Source organism: Camelus ferus, chromosome 9 (genome assembly GCF_009834535.1).
Source record: "Camelus ferus isolate YT-003-E chromosome 9, BCGSAC_Cfer_1.0, whole genome shotgun sequence".
In the NCBI taxonomy this organism is placed as follows: Eukaryota; Metazoa; Chordata; class Mammalia; order Artiodactyla; family Camelidae; genus Camelus; species Camelus ferus.
Genome location: NC_045704.1, coordinates 36,911,728 through 36,927,155, shown reverse-complemented (window position 1 = coordinate 36,927,155; position 15,428 = coordinate 36,911,728). Strand labels below are relative to the sequence as shown.

The following is a 15,428-nucleotide window of genomic DNA, read 5'->3' as shown; positions in this document are numbered from 1 at the left end:
CCTTGGAATTCCTCTTTTTTTTTCTTCTGAAGACTGAAGTATTAGCGCCTTGTCTTATGTTTTTATCCCTATTTGTTCCAAATCAGGTAGTAAAATGCTCTGGGATTCTTGAGTGACTTAAGCACTAAGTTTATGGAGAAAAATGACCAACTTTGGGATGACAAGATACAACAAGACTAAATAAACTTTCTGTTTTCTAAAATCTGTTTCAGCAACTGTACCAGATCCTGACAGACTTTGATATCCGGTTTTATATGTATGAACTACTTAAAGTAAGTGACATTCTTAAACAGTGAATTTTTTCAGGCTTATTCATTAAAGGAGAAGTTTTTGAGAGGACAAAGAGACCTCAGGAATATTTTTTGATACCCAGAGAATTTATAGTGTTTTTTGTTTGTTTGTTTTGTTTGTTTGTTTTTTAACTTATTTTGAGGTCTCCATCAGGGGATCTTTACATAGAAATTTTCCAGTGGAACTGAAAATGGTCAAGTTAGGGGTACTGGGGACATTATACCAGAGGTTAGAACCTCACTCTTCATAACTCCTGTTGGTACTTGGATTTTTTTTTTCCTGCTTAATTTATACTTACTATTAGTTTTCATTGCATAGCAGATCACCCCCTAACTTAATGACTTTTTAAAATGATCTATTAATTCTCATAATTCAGTGGGTTGAATGGATGAGTCTTTTGGTTTGAGTCCACTTGACTGGGGCAAGATGGTCCAATTCACATATCTACGATGGCAGCTGTAATAGCTGAGGTCTCATTCTCCAGGAGGTTATCCTGGGCTGCTTCCTGTGGTGGTCTTGAGGGTCCTGACAGCAAAAGAGGGAAACCTCGACATGTATGCACTTTTCAAGATTCTGCTGTGTCATGTTTGCTAATGCCTTGTTGGCAAAAGCAAACCACATGACCAAACCTAGATTCAGGGGGTTGGAGAGGTAGATTCCACCTCTGGTTGAGCAAAGCATTGAAGTCACATCATGGAAGGACATGCATTCAGGGATGGCAGGACATTTTGCAGCCATCCTTTTCTTCCCCTGTCTCGTTGAGACAACATACCCTTTAGCCTACCTATTTAGCCCTGGCTGGTTAACCTTAACATGCAGGGAGAGGTGATAGGTGGACCTTCTTGGAGACTTACTAATCCCAAGACTGAAATTTTCAAGCATTATTGATAAATAGAGGAAAGATCTTTTTTAGTTTGTCTAGGTAAACACTTAAGAATTCTGAAAAGATTTGTAAAATAGAATAGACCAATTTTTTTTAGGGTCATGGATCACCAAAAGTGTAATGATAGCTATGAACTCTCCCCAAAAATGCATATGAAAATATACATACAGCATTATGTACAGCTTTAGAGTGAAACATGTGGATCTCAATATAAGAAACTCTGGAAGAATATAGAGGAGACTAAGGTATTGGCATTATTGATGAAAATTGCCAGGATGGAGTTTTGATGGGATTGTGAACAGTTGCTGGAACAAAATACCAAGTTAAATTAAGGCTAAAGCTTTTGGAAATGGGGATTTGAAGAACTAGCTCTTTGAAGTAAACATGTTCTTTTTACAAGCACTTGCACAAACCACTTATCATTAGAGCCATAGTGGTGGGTTTAAGGGTTCACTCTTATGGCTCACGGGTCTTTCTTTTGTCAATAAGCAAAATGATGAAGAAGGTAGAGCTTGATCTATCCCATCTTTCTCCATCTCTTCTCCGGGCTAGAATTGGAGGACTCGGTGGGACAGGGGTGTGCAGTGCTATGGCCCTGTGAACTGTCAGGCTAGCCTTTTTCCTAGAGGTGCTTCTCAGAAAACCCCAGGCATTCACTCCATGAAAGCTGCAATCCAGATCTCTTACAGGGTTGTTTTTGTTTGTTTGTTTTTGTGGGGGTGGGCATAGTGATAGGTTTGGTTGGGTTTTTTGTTTTGTTTTTGTTTTGGGTTTTTTTTTTTTTAAGTAAGGATTAAGATTTTGTGGTTAGCTAGCACACTAAAGGTAATATTTATAACCTAGTGCAATTGTCCTTTGATCAGGTAACAGCATCCCAGTGATGCAGGTCTTCAGGCTAGTCATTCCGATGGCACGCAGTATCTGATGTTCCCTCTGCCTTCCGGGGGTAGCAGCTAGGGATAAGGGCATACTTTCTGCTAATGAGACTTAGAACCCCAGATGAAACTTGAAAAACCTCCTTCATGCTTAATAGTCAGAAACTATCAGCTTTTAAAAATGAAATAATTCCCCAAGGAATTTAAAAGCAGTCAGTAATTCCACAGGGAATCATCTTGACTAGTGAACTTGGCAGAAGAATTAATTCCCTTACTGTATCTGTTCAGCCTTTGCTTTCATCAGGTATTTTTCACACCCCAGGTACTGTGGTTTTAATTACTTTATTCCTTTGGGCAAAGACAGGGCAAAATAATAAAATCAACACTTGCTAAATTTTCTCCTGGAAAAGGGAAGAAAAACAGGATTGGGGAAGAGGAAATACTTAACATCATTAAAAATGTAGAAGAAACTAAGTCTGAGGGCATCAGAGTGATTGCATGGTGACTTGCTGAGGCTTCCCACCAGGTGTGAGCTCCTGATTCAGATTTAGGGAGGTCTGTCCTCAGGAGCCCTGGTTTCCTAAGGTACTGCCACAAAGCCACTGTGGAGTCTTGCTACAAGTGTTGGTGTAAAACAAGACAGAGAAAAATTAAACTGAAGTAGAACCTACATAGATGAAATGAGTAGATCTAAGAGTACAGTTTTCTGGATTTTACATAAATGTGAAACCTTCATCCACATCTACATAAAACTATGCTGTCCAATATAGTAGCTGCTACGCAAAGGTAGCTATTTAAGTTAAAAATTAAAAATTCACTTCCTTAGTCACACTAGTCATATTTCAAGCATTCAGTGGCCTCATGTGGCTAATGGTTACCATACAGGACAGTGCAGATATAGAATATTTCTCTCCTTGCATAGATTATATTCTCATCTCTACCATCATAGTTTAGTTTTGCCTGTTCTTGACCTTGATGTAAAAAGCATCATACAGGGTATACTCTATGGTATCTGGGGAAGGCAAAGTGTGCCTGTTCTTAGAATGAGGTCCTTAGGACCATCCTCTAGTTTGTGTATTCCCTCCCATGTAAAGATGCCTAGTAGAGTGTCCTTGCTAGTCTAGTCCGTTGAGTCTCAACCAGGTTAACTTTGTCTCCCAGGGGACTTTGGCAATGTTTGGAGCCACTTTCAGTTGTCACAATTGGAGGGGTGCTACTGGCATCTCGTGGGTAGAGGCCAGGGGTTTTGCTAAATATCCTACAGTGTGCAGGAACACTCCCCACAACAAAGAATTATCTAGTCCAAAATGTCAACTGTGCCAACGGTGAGAAACCCTAATCTTGTCCCTCTTACAAGAGTACTCAGTGCCAAGCACATCATAGATACCATAAGATTATGGATTGATAGCATCATTACTCAAGGAGTATATTATGGGACTCGTGTTGACGTCAAGAGCTTTTTAAGATAAGACAAAGCAACCAACATTGAAGTTTATGGAAATAGTTACTGTGTTGGAAAAGGGAGATTTAGGAGCAAATTTTTATATTACATAAAACAAAAAATAGACTTAACCCAAATAAGAAATGGGTGAAAATTTTGAATCAACATTTGTCCAAAGGAGATAAAGGCTAGCCCCAAAGCATATTAAAAGATGTTTAATTTGATCACTAATTAGAGAAATGCAGTTTAAAACCACAATGAGATACCTCTTCAGATCCACTGGAACAGCTGTAATCAAAGAAATAAATAAGAGCAAGTGCTGACGAGAATGTAGAGAAATTGGAACCCTCATATGTTGTTGACAAGATTGTAAAATGGTTCAGCCACTTTGGAAAACAATTAGGCAGATTTTTCAAAAGTTTAATGTAAACTTACATACAACCCAACACTTTCACCCTTAGGAATTTACCCAAAAGAAAGAAAAAAAATATGTCCTCTCAAAGATTTGTAAGCAGCATTTATAGATAACATTAGTCATAATAGACAAAAGTTAAGACAACCCAAATGTCTATCAACTAATATATACAATGAAATACTGCTCAGCAAGGAAAAAAGTAACATGGATGAATCTTAGAAACATTGTGCTGAGTGAAAGAAGATAAAGTACTATATGTTGTGTTATTTCATTTTATGAATGTTCAGAAAAGGCATATCTGTAGCATTAGGTGGTAGATGAGTAGCTGGGAGGAGAGGGGAGGGAAGGAGGAAGTAGGAGGTAGATGGAGTGGGACTGACTGCAGGCAAGCCCAGCCTAAGGGAAATTCTTGGGATAATGGAAAAGTTCTAAAGCTGAATTGTGGTAATGGCGGCACAACTTGAGAAGTTTACTTAAAAAATCATTGACTTGTAAACTTAAAAATCTTAGCTGCATGCCAACAATCTTATAGGAAGTAATTTTCTCTCTTAGAGTAATAACATAATCATGATTCTTAAAGACCAGCTGGCTCAGGGATTGTTTTTAAAGAAAATACTAATATTAGAATGCAAGTAAATCTAGAAAACCCAGAGACACTTACCTGAAAGACAAGCCACATTGACAGATATATTTGGATGTCATTCTTCATGTCCACGTGGACCCTTACATGTTATTTGAACAACTATAAGAAGTGACTCCAGTGAGGTTCCTAGATCTGGTTTTAAACACATCTGCAGATTAATGTATGATTTCTAAATCCAGGTGGCTGAGACACTGCCACCAGGGACAGGTAGAAGAGTACCTTAAGAAGTATATCATGCCCCTTTTTAAGAAACCTTCATCATAGCCCTTGACGTCCTCTCCATAGCCCTCTTTCTACCAGCTGCCAGCATCGTGTGCTCAGAGAGCTAGGGGTGCCTTCTGAACATGTTTTTTTCTCTTTTTTTACAGACACTAAACTGCCCCTGGGAGACTGTATTCAAATCAAGCTGTCACAAACAAATAATAAGAATATGTTTACATTGCAGGGGGTGGTAGAGGGTTTGCTTACTTTTCTCTGTGCTTTCTTATCTAATAGGCTCTGGATTACTGCCACAGCAAGGGAATCATGCACAGGGATGTGAAACCTCACAATGTCATGATAGATCACCAACAGAAAAAGGTACCATTACAGCCAGGCAGCCACAAGCCTTTCATTGGAAGGCTTAGGGCCAGTCAAAACTCTGACCAGTACTAGGTGATTTCTGAAGACTCGTTCTCTTTTCTTTGGCAGACTTGTGATAATAGTATTTCTCCAGTCTCCAGTGTTGGTTTCTACTATACATAAGCGTAGTACACAAGGAAAGTAGACAGCTAACCCTAACTGTAGTCACTTGTTTACTTCGGTCATGTTTTTCTGGAGGGCCTCAAGAAAGAAACTACAGTTGATGGTTTTTACTTCCTTTCTTAATGACCCTCAGACTAATCTGCCTGGCCTTACAAGTACACTGAGTCCTTCCTATTTTCAGTATCCAATTCTGGTTGTCCCTGACTGGTGAGTAAATGAATCAACTAGTGTTTGATTAATGGAAGGCTAGAGCAGCACTTCAATCCAGGAGTGGGCGTATGTCCCCAACCCTTCCGTTATGACTAGAGCTTATAGTAAGAACTCTCAGTAATGGGCGGATGTGTTAACACATGAAGCTGGTATGGAGGCAGAAAAAATGCTTAAGCTCTATTGATCTAGAGAGAGTGGTAAGCCAGGATAATTTAAATTTGAAAAAGAAAAAAGCAGCAGCAAATAAGATTCTGAGTGCTCTGCTCTAGAAATGACCTCTTATGCAGTTGCAAGTATAGATTTTAGCCAGTGCACTTGCTGACATTTTCTATATGGTCAAATAATTGTTTTCTAATATACGTGGCCTTGTTGTAAGGCACAGGCATCGAGAAACACTCCTTTCACATGTTTTATTTCTGTCATATTTATAGCTGCGACTGATAGACTGGGGTCTGGCAGAGTTCTATCACCCTGCTCAGGAGTACAATGTCCGCGTAGCCTCGAGGTACTTCAAGGGACCAGAGCTCCTTGTGGACTATCAGGTAAGATGGCTAGTGAAGCACCTCTGGATTCTTTTTATATTTCCTTAGGGCTTTGCCTGAGGTATTTTGGTTTTTTCTTTTTTTAGTTGAAGTATAGTTGATTTACAATGTTGTGTTAGTTTCTAATTTACAGCATAGTGATTCAGGTTTATATATATATATATATATATATATATATATATATATTTCCTTTTTCATGTTCTTTTTCATTATAGGTAATAATAAGCTGTTGAGTATAATTCCCTGTGCTCTACAGTAGGACCTTGTTATTTATTTTGTATATATTAATTTATATCTGCTAATCCCAAACTCCTGATTTATCCCTCCCCCCCTTCCCACTTTGGTAACCATTGTTTTCTGTAAGTCTGTGAGTCTGTTTCTGGTTTGTAAATATGTTCATCTGTGTTTTTCTTTTTTAGATTCCAAATATAGGTGACATCATATGATATTTGTCTTTCTCTGTCTGACTTACTTAGTATGATCATTTCTAGGTCCATCCATGTTGCTGCAAATGGCATTATTTCATTCTTTTTTATGGCTGAGTAGTAAATTGGGTATATATACCACAACTTCTTTATGTAGTCATTTGTCGATGGACATTAGGTTGCTTCCATGTTTTGGCTGTTGGGAGTAGTGCTGCTATGAACATTGAGGTGCATGTATTTTTTTTGAATTAGAGTTTTCTCCAGATATATGCCCAGGAGTGGGATTGCTGGATCATATGGTAACTATTTTTAGGTTTTTAAGGAATAGCCATACTGTTTTCCATTGGGGCTTCACCAAATTACACTCCCACCAACAGAATAGGAGGATTCCCTTTTTTCTGCATCCTTTCCAGCATTTATTGTTTCTGGACTTTTTAATAATGATGGCCATTCTGACCGGTGTAAAGTGATAACCTCATTGTAGTTTTAATTTGCATTTCTCCGCTAATTAGTGATATTGAGCATTTCTTCATGTGCCTATTGGTCATCTGTATGTCTTCATTGGAGAAGTGTCTGTTTAGGTCTTCTGCCCATTTTTTGATTGCTGATTTTGTTGTTGTTATTGAGTTGTATGAGCTGTTTGTATATTCTGGGAGTTAAGCCCTTGTCAGTCCCATTGTTTGCAAATATTTTCTCCCAGTAGGTAGGTTGTCTTTCTGTTTTGGTTATGTTTTTGTTTGCTGTGCAGAAGCTTTTAAGTTTAATTAGATCCTATTTGTTTATTTTTGCTTTTATATCTGTTGCCTTGGTAGACTGACCTAGGAAGACATTGCAACGATTTATGTCAGAGAATGTTTTGCCTTTTTCTGTTCTAGGAGATTTATGGTGTCCTGTCTTATGTTTAAGTCTTTAAGCCATTTTATTTAAAAAGCCTGGTTTTTATTTAGTTGATTTGGATTTGGATATATTCAAAATCCAGTCTATTCTACTGCAAAATGATTAATTACAGATTTTTCTCAGCCTTTTTTTTTTTTTTTTTTTTGACTTTGAATTTAAAAATATCTACAAAGGTCAACTAAAGACTAGAAACTCAGATCAGAAAAATGGCATTTGTAACATCCTTGACTGACTGGTTGTCTTTATTTCCTCAGATGTATGATTATAGCTTGGACATGTGGAGTTTGGGCTGTATGTTAGCGAGCATGATCTTTCGAAAGGAGCCCTTCTTTCATGGACAGGATAACTATGACCAGGTAAGCAAGCACTGTCTGGATCCTATCTACTTTGGGGCAGATGCCAAGAAAATAGCATCTTGATAAGGGATGCTGTCCTTGAGGCACTAAAAATCACTCTGTGTCTGCATATGAGCTTTTCTTCAGGGTAAAAAATTTCACAAAATCTTGTCTGTGGTTAGCCAATCTCCAAAGATAGAGACAGATAGTACTGTGTTATGCCCAACTTCCAAAGTGAGTTTATGAAGTCATGTACCTCCTTGTCTAATAAAACAGGATTCTGGTCATTAGATTTTATGCCCCCATAATCATCAGCTTCTAGAAGATTATTGTCATAAGTTGTGTTACCATTTTAAAGGCATTTTGGAAATTTGCATTCATGTAAACTTCCTATCTGTGGTTTGCTGCCTGTCTGCCCCAGGCTTGGATCTGTATCTAGTCCCTGGAGATTTAGTGATGTGGAAGTCTCCTAATTTCTTGATCCAGCATCCCCGTGGGCTTGCAGTGAGTTCTGTGCTCAGTGATTTGGTCAGTTTGTTTTGTGTTTCAGCTTGTTCGCATTGCAAAGGTTCTGGGTACAGACGAGCTGTATGGGTATCTGAAGAAGTATCACATAGACCTAGATCCGCACTTCAACGATATCCTGGGACAGTAAGTAAGAGAGAGAAAGAAAGAGGGTTTTAACTTACCCATATCAGAAGTGGAAAGGTTAGCCAAAATCACTTTTTAAAGCTCTTTCCCCTTTCTGCTCATACCAGAATTGAAATACTCTTTTTTCCCCATCTGTATTTTTTTTATCTTATCATGAGATAATTGGGCATTGTTTACATGTGTCTTCTAATCATTTTACTTCTGTAAGAAATAACCTGTTTATCGGTAGAAAATGAGAGACAATCATGTAACAGAAAAAAGCTTTCTGGACAGCATATGCTTATTTTAATGAAAAATCTTAGAAAGCTGTGATTCTTCTTTGAATAAGAGATTTATAGTTTTTTCTTGTTCTGTGTAATGGATTTTGAATAAGGGAGCAAATTTTAAAGCACATTTTTCAGATACAGTACAGTAGTGTTGAAAAGTAAATGTGTGGACAACTTTCACCATTTCCATCTCCATGCTTCACCCAGAATTGACTAAAAGCCTGGAGCGTTATCTAGAAATTACCTAGAAAATTATCTAGAGAGGTTCCACAAAGTCCTAAATCAGATGTAGAAGTTGTAATCAATTCTATTTATCAGTCGGCACTGTTTTGTTTAAGGATGCTATAATCATAACTGGGGAGTGAGGCAGGTACTGGTAAGAATGAGATTTAATGAGCTTGTAATCAGCACAGTGTTTTAAGACATTGTTGGCTTTAGCCCTAATATGTAAGGATTCTTGTTTAACTTAACCTCAGGACACTAATGCTTTCCTCTTTTTGTCAGACATTCACGGAAACGCTGGGAAAACTTTATCCATAGTGAGAACAGGCATCTCGTCAGCCCCGAGGCCCTAGATCTTCTGGACAAACTTCTGCGATATGACCATCAACAGAGACTGACTGCCAAAGAGGCCATGGAGCACCCGTACTTCTGTGAGTCTCCGGGGCCTGATTGTCAAAGGGAAATTCTTCCACCCTTTATCACTGAGGACAGTCAGGATAATTCTGAGTGTTTGGATGACTCGTCCTTGGGATTTGGTCTCATTAGTTCTAGGCTGTTGAGAACTCTGCAGATCTGCTTCTTGATGCCCAAAGATGTTTGCTTGTTCCCCACTGTAGCTCCCTTGAGTCTGGCCTGTTTGTTGCCCTTGACCCTGAGTTGATGGATCACAAGTATCTAAAATTTTGTTTTCAAATATATACATTTGTGTGGAAACCTAATCAAAGGTTTTTCCCCCTCAAAAAAAATAAGTGATTAGTTGGAAGTAATAAGATGACCATAGTGTATTTTTAAAGAAGGAAGTAAGTTAAATAAAAAGAAAGAATTTGAGGAAAGGAAAGCAAGTATGGAAAGATCTCACTAAAATCCTCTCTGAATTACCAACTTCTTAGGTGTTTCACTTCACAGGATGTGTATATATTCAGTTTATGTGGTTGCGTATCTGTCTGTGTGCATATAGTTTTCCCTGCTGATAAAGTGTGTCTCAGACTTTCCTCTTATTTCAGGCAACATGAGGTCATTTAGTCCAGTCACAGAGGATACCGAGAGTAAGGGAGTTTAAGTGACCTGCTCCGTTTCTCTCAGAAGTGAGATGAAAATGTACTCTCATTCCTTTTCCTTTATCCCCCTCTCAAGATAATAGTCTTGAACCTACTGGCCCTTAAGCATTAGTAGACAGCAAATTTAGAAGGTCTTACCCTTCATTCTTCCAGTACACTGATTATGTAAATCATAATCTTTCTGATTTTCTGAATATATACTGTACTTCTATAAAAAACTTTTATACTGTTGCTTAAAATTGATAGGTCTTCTTTTTTTTTTTTTTAATTGATAGGTCTAATGGTTCCTTTTGTTCACCCTTTCCTCCAAAGTGTTTATTGTCTAACATGCTTTAAAGAAATCATGAGTTGGATATGATATTAATATTCAAGGAAAATAACACGTAAGAAGTTAGTAGACATTTTGCACAGTGGCAGATGTGTGATTCTGTGCCTCTTTTCCCTGAGTCTCAGCAGTTGAACTTGTACTCTGAAGAAGTATACAAGTTGACTGTACTAGCATTTCCCTGATCATCTCAGTGTCTGTAATTTCTGTTGCCCTCCTGACCCTGACTTCCTGGCGGCCTATCTCGATCTCACTGTGGAACGGGGTTGGGTCTGTCATGATGTTTTCCCCTACACTGGCTGACTCTCCTGTTTCTTACAGACCCTGTGGTGAAGGAGCAGTCCCAGCCTTGTGCAGATAATGCTGTACTTTCCAGTGGTCTCACGGCGGCCCGATGAAGACTGGAAAGCGACGGGTAATGCGGCATTGATGCTTGCCAATAAAACCAACCAACCAAACACAAACCTTGAAGGAAAACTACAGTGTGATAAAAAGAAATTCTAGCCATTCCTTCTAAACGCAAAGAAGAGTAAAGACCTAAAAGTCTGTCAAAAAGAAAGAAACTCCCCAGTACTAGTCTACAGGGAGCTGCCGTTCTGGTAGCCTGACGATGCACATAGTTGAGGATCTGAGGGGCCTCTCCCTTTGGAATGCATATGGGAGACGAGAGACTCGGAGTTGTTGCACGTTTACCTTTATTTAACAGGAGACCACTGTTGAATTAACCCGTTCAGTCAACAAGCTCTGAATATCTGACTTCCTATCTATTCCACTGTGGTCTGGGTTTCTTTTGGTGAGATTCAGGCTCAAGTTTTAGCAAAGCATCAGCAGTCTATTCTGACACACCAGCCTCATTTATGAAAAGGAGATACTAAAACAGTGACAGTATTTTTTTTTAAAGCTCTTTTACAAATTCATGTTTTATGTATTTTTTTTTAATGACATGAGCTCTCTAGGAAATGTACCTTCATCCCTGCAGTTTTCTTCCAAGTGTATTCATTTGGGAAAAAACTGCAGTCACTCTCACAAGAGTCCCCTTTGATGGGTCAGGAGGCATCACTTTAAACCTTGTGATGCCATGAACAGGTCCGTCTGTCTCATCAAAAGTTGGATGCTAAGTGCATAACTTGGAGCTCACCGTAACCTTTGTTGATTTGCCTAATTTAAAACTTTGTTGCTATTTTTTTATGTAGCTTTTTTTTTCCCAGCCTTATAAGGAAACCTCACTATTTCCCAGCACATCCCTGTGTGTGCACTTACTTTAATGCACATCTCAGAAACAAAGATTTTCTGTTCACAACCATAACTAAAGCTGGAAAGTCAGTCTTCAGGGAAGTCAGAGAGGGAGAAAAAAAAGTCCTATTAGAATTTAGGCAAGAAAGGCCTATTGGGTGGAAAAAAAATATTCCCTTCCCACCCTTTGTTCCTTTTTAGCCCCATGAGAAACAGTTTCCCACTGTAATCAGGGTAATCTGCATTTTTAAGCTCTGGTAGTTAACACAGGAATGTGTTGGCAAAGATAAGTCTTTCTCACATGCAGGGACTGGAGTTGTGTGGGCAGGACCAGCAGATAACCCAAGTGATCAGAGAGAGTAACATGTGAGGGGCTTGGGGAAGGGAGTGGAGCTCCTGGGGCAAGTGTCAAAGCTTGGGATCCATTATGCTAGCCTTCATGTTAGCAAAGGAAGCTAGATATTGTTTAAGGAAATAAAAAATAGGCTGATTTCATTCTGGGGACTTGTCATCAACATGGTTTGCAAGCAATCCCCTGACCCCAGCTGCAGAGCCATGCCACAGCTGTGGGGACCTCATACACCTAGGCTAGAGGTCAAGGTGTCTACCACCACATCACACTTTAGGATTTCTTTATCAACTATTTAATAATGCCATACATTTTTATAAGGTGAGGTTGTTTGAGAACATCTGTTTACATTCCATATTCCAATAAAATCATATTGGTATTGGTAGCAGGTCCTATCTCTAAATGTAGATTCTATTTTTGTTGTTTGGTCGGTGGGGACTAAAAATACAAATAAAACTTTTATTATAGGTTACAGATGAAAGATAAGATCCCAAAGCCAGGAAATGCATTCAGTTAAGGTTCTTGTACCAGTGCTACCTACCTGCATTGCACATTCTGTGTATTAATGTGTACATTTGTTCTACCTGAATATCAGACAAGACAGGAGCTCTTGGTTGAACCCATATTGATACGTCAGGCAGTGAAACTCAGTGTTTTGGATTATCAAAAGCCTTCTATTGCTCCCTTTTAGGCAACACCAAACTGTTGGTTGTTATTTATCAGGGAGATGTGCGACTGTGTGTCTTTCCTGCTCCACCCATCTCCTGCTTTGTCACGCATTCCCTTTCCCCACCACCTTTTTTTTTTTTTTTTTTTTAAATGTTTCCTGTCTGGACCAAGCAGGCTAGCCTACTGTATGGTCTTGGTGAAGTGGTAACCCCATTTCTTTCTCTTGGGTCCCCCAGAGGCAATAAAAGCATCTGGAGGAGAAGAGTCAGGTGACTGACTGCTGCCTCTCTCCTCTGGTCATGATGTAGTAGGTGCAAACACAGCTGGCCTGCCTGTCCTTGGGCTGTGACTGCGGCTTGGCAAAGGAGTAGTTCTTCCTTTTTATTCATGTAGTTTACTTTTCCACCACCTATACTTTTTACCTCTCATGCCTTAGACATACAGCATAACTGAGTTTGAAGTGCTCTCTTCTGGGTCTGGTCTTAACACTCAGCTTGCTGGCTGGTTGGCTGTGCGTGGTTCTTGCCCAAACTGAACTGAATCCAGTCCAGACCTTTCCTCTTTTACCAATCACCAAAACCATTTTGTGTCCAGATGGACCTAGCTCCCCTGAGATTTAGAGTATTTACCTGGGTTAGAAGGCGGTCTTGCAGAGTTCCAAACGACGGATGAAAGTATGCCTGTGTGTGTTTGTGTGTGTGTGTGCATGTGTGAATCTAGTCTTACATTTAGACAAAGCTATGATAGATTCACCCATCCAATATCTGTTTGGGTTGGCATATTATTTCTTAAATTCATCTCAGTAATTTTCATTAGACATTTTGTTTGCTTCATTACCTTAACAGGTTAAAAGTGCCTATGATAAGGACTTATTTCCTAAAGAAAAGCAAAAAAATGTGGGGAACAGGGTAGTGTTACACTGTCATCTCAGGTACTGCCTATGTTCAAGAACATAGACCTGTATGGTGAGAACAAAAGGTTCCTGTGCCAAATACAGATGGGTGTATCATGGTTTATTGGCCACGATGAGCATAACTGCAAGGTTTTGCTTTAGCTGAGAAATCTCATGGTGAGAGTAGAACTGAGGAAGTGTTAATATTTCCATCAGGTTTGCTTGCAGTTCACTCTTCCCAGGATCTTGTCAGCTGGCCTGCTCCTGTCCTGCCCTATCCCTGTGGTAGGTACCAGGTGGGAGAAGCCATCAGGTGTGTAATGCGGACCAAGCATTCCCGGGGCTTCTTACTAGTTAGAGGGGTGCCAGTTGCCAGTTCTGTGAGGCACGTGAACATCAGTCACTCTACTGGTCTCCTAACAGGCATTTCTCTAACAGGTCGGTACTAACAAGGCTCAAAGCATATGTATTCCCTCACAGAGAATTAAAGTACTCTCCAACTGATTGATTACAGGAGACAAAAGAGCTTGTAATCCTTGGGCGCTGGGAGAGAGGATGGGAGAGGAGGGTGTTAAAAGAAGAAAGGGAACCAGTAAAAACAGTCAAAAAGTAGATCTTGAGGAGGGAACAGGACTTCTTGAGAGGAGAAAGCTAGGGGGCACAAAGTTGAAGTTCTCTGATGTGCCGAGATGGGCACTGCCCCAGGGTTGGTCCCAGTGGGGCTGCAAGGTGGTGCTCTCGAGGCAAATGCTGAGTCCCGGAGAGAGCTGGCAGCCGTGGGCCTCAGTCTGCGCCTACTCAGGGAAATGACTTAGCTTCTCCCAGGTGCTGCTATGATGAGGATGGACGCAAAATTATTTGGGGACACAAAAATTGGAAGAATTTTTATATATGCATTGAAATGGATCTGAGAGAGCCCCGTTGACAGTTTCCTTTAATGCCAGTTCAGATTAATGATTTGTTTAGAAACCTGTGTTACTGCATGAGCACTCACAAGAAAAAGCAAACTTCCCTCCTGCAAATTAATAGGAGTGGATAGTAACTGATCAGAGTCAAGGTCATTGAGAACATAAGCCTGAAAACAAAAGCAGGGTCCGTGTGAGCACACAAGAAGCCAAATCTGTCAGTAAGCTTATTAATTAATCTAAGACTAGTATCTTGCCGTTAAAAACTAACCCCAGGGTGGGGATGAGGAGAGGGGAGGTGGCAGGGAAACATCTGGCTAAGAAAACCAGTAATAACATACACTTTGGAGCTCTATGGATGTGTCCATGAAAATGACCCCAACCAGGTATTGTAGAGGCTGGGGAACGTGATGTGAGGGGATTATACAGGTGATGCATACTTTTGTGTAGAGACTCAACAATGTGCTACAAATGTGATACTTAATCCTGAACTGCATGTATTGGGGATTGTTTAAAAAAAAAAACTTTCATTGAATCAATAAATTAACAGTTTTTCACTTGCTGGCTTTTTTTGCTGTAAATGGTGACTAAGAGGTTGGGACAGAAATCTTACACCCAGTGGAAAGCTTGGATAAATCTTCGAGAACCATGGAGCCATTTCCTTCTGTTTGCAGAAAAGCAACACTGCCTGGGTTGTGATCTTTTACTAATGACTACTTCAGACTCAATTGGCCACCTCTTTGTATCACTGGATGACTGATGTATGATTTATGTGCTGCTGCCCTTAGAGGAAAGAAAAATGCTATGTTAAATTCTGTTTTCATAAATAAAAATGTTGATAATCACCAGCCTTCCCAAGTGGGAGACAAGCCACTGCCATAAGGACCTTAAACTTGTATTTCCTGTGTCTTGGGGGAGAGGAGGGATAAACTTTGAACTGCAAAGATGTGGGTGGGTGGTTGCAGTTAATTACCTTGGTGTGATGACTTTCCTTTAGCAAGAGGCAGGACTAGGGTGGTGTGGTGGGGATTGTTCTGTTTCTTGCTTCTGAGTTACACCACTCAGAACCTGCTGCTGGGGGTTGACCATTTCATTGCACGACTTTAACCACTGTGGCAGGGTGTCTGCATTTATGAAAACCTCTCCCCAGCTCCATT

The 15,428-nt window shown here is 39.8% G+C and overlaps 1 protein-coding gene across 5 annotated transcripts in view; it reads left to right on the top strand.

Moving 5' to 3' along the window:
- CSNK2A2 (casein kinase 2 alpha 2) overlaps positions 1-15,428 on the top strand; it is a 38,473-nt gene that overhangs the window by 21,762 nt on the left and 1,283 nt on the right. For 2 of the 5 annotated variants that reach the window (XM_032486435.1, XM_006179750.2), the window contains 7 exons: positions 213-272; positions 5,044-5,127; positions 5,934-6,044; positions 7,621-7,722; positions 8,252-8,352; positions 9,123-9,271; positions 10,545-10,638. In XM_032486435.1, coding sequence (XP_032342326.1) covers positions 213-272; positions 5,044-5,127; positions 5,934-6,044; positions 7,621-7,722; positions 8,252-8,352; positions 9,123-9,271; positions 10,545-10,621 — 684 coding nt within the window. In that variant the 3' untranslated portion in view covers positions 10,622-10,638. Of the gene's footprint in view, positions 1-212; positions 273-5,043; positions 5,128-5,933; positions 6,045-7,620; positions 7,723-8,251; positions 8,353-9,122; positions 9,272-10,544; positions 15,117-15,428 lie in introns of those variants that run through there. The other 3 variants (XM_032486436.1, XM_032486434.1, XM_032486433.1) reach the window with 2 other exon arrangements.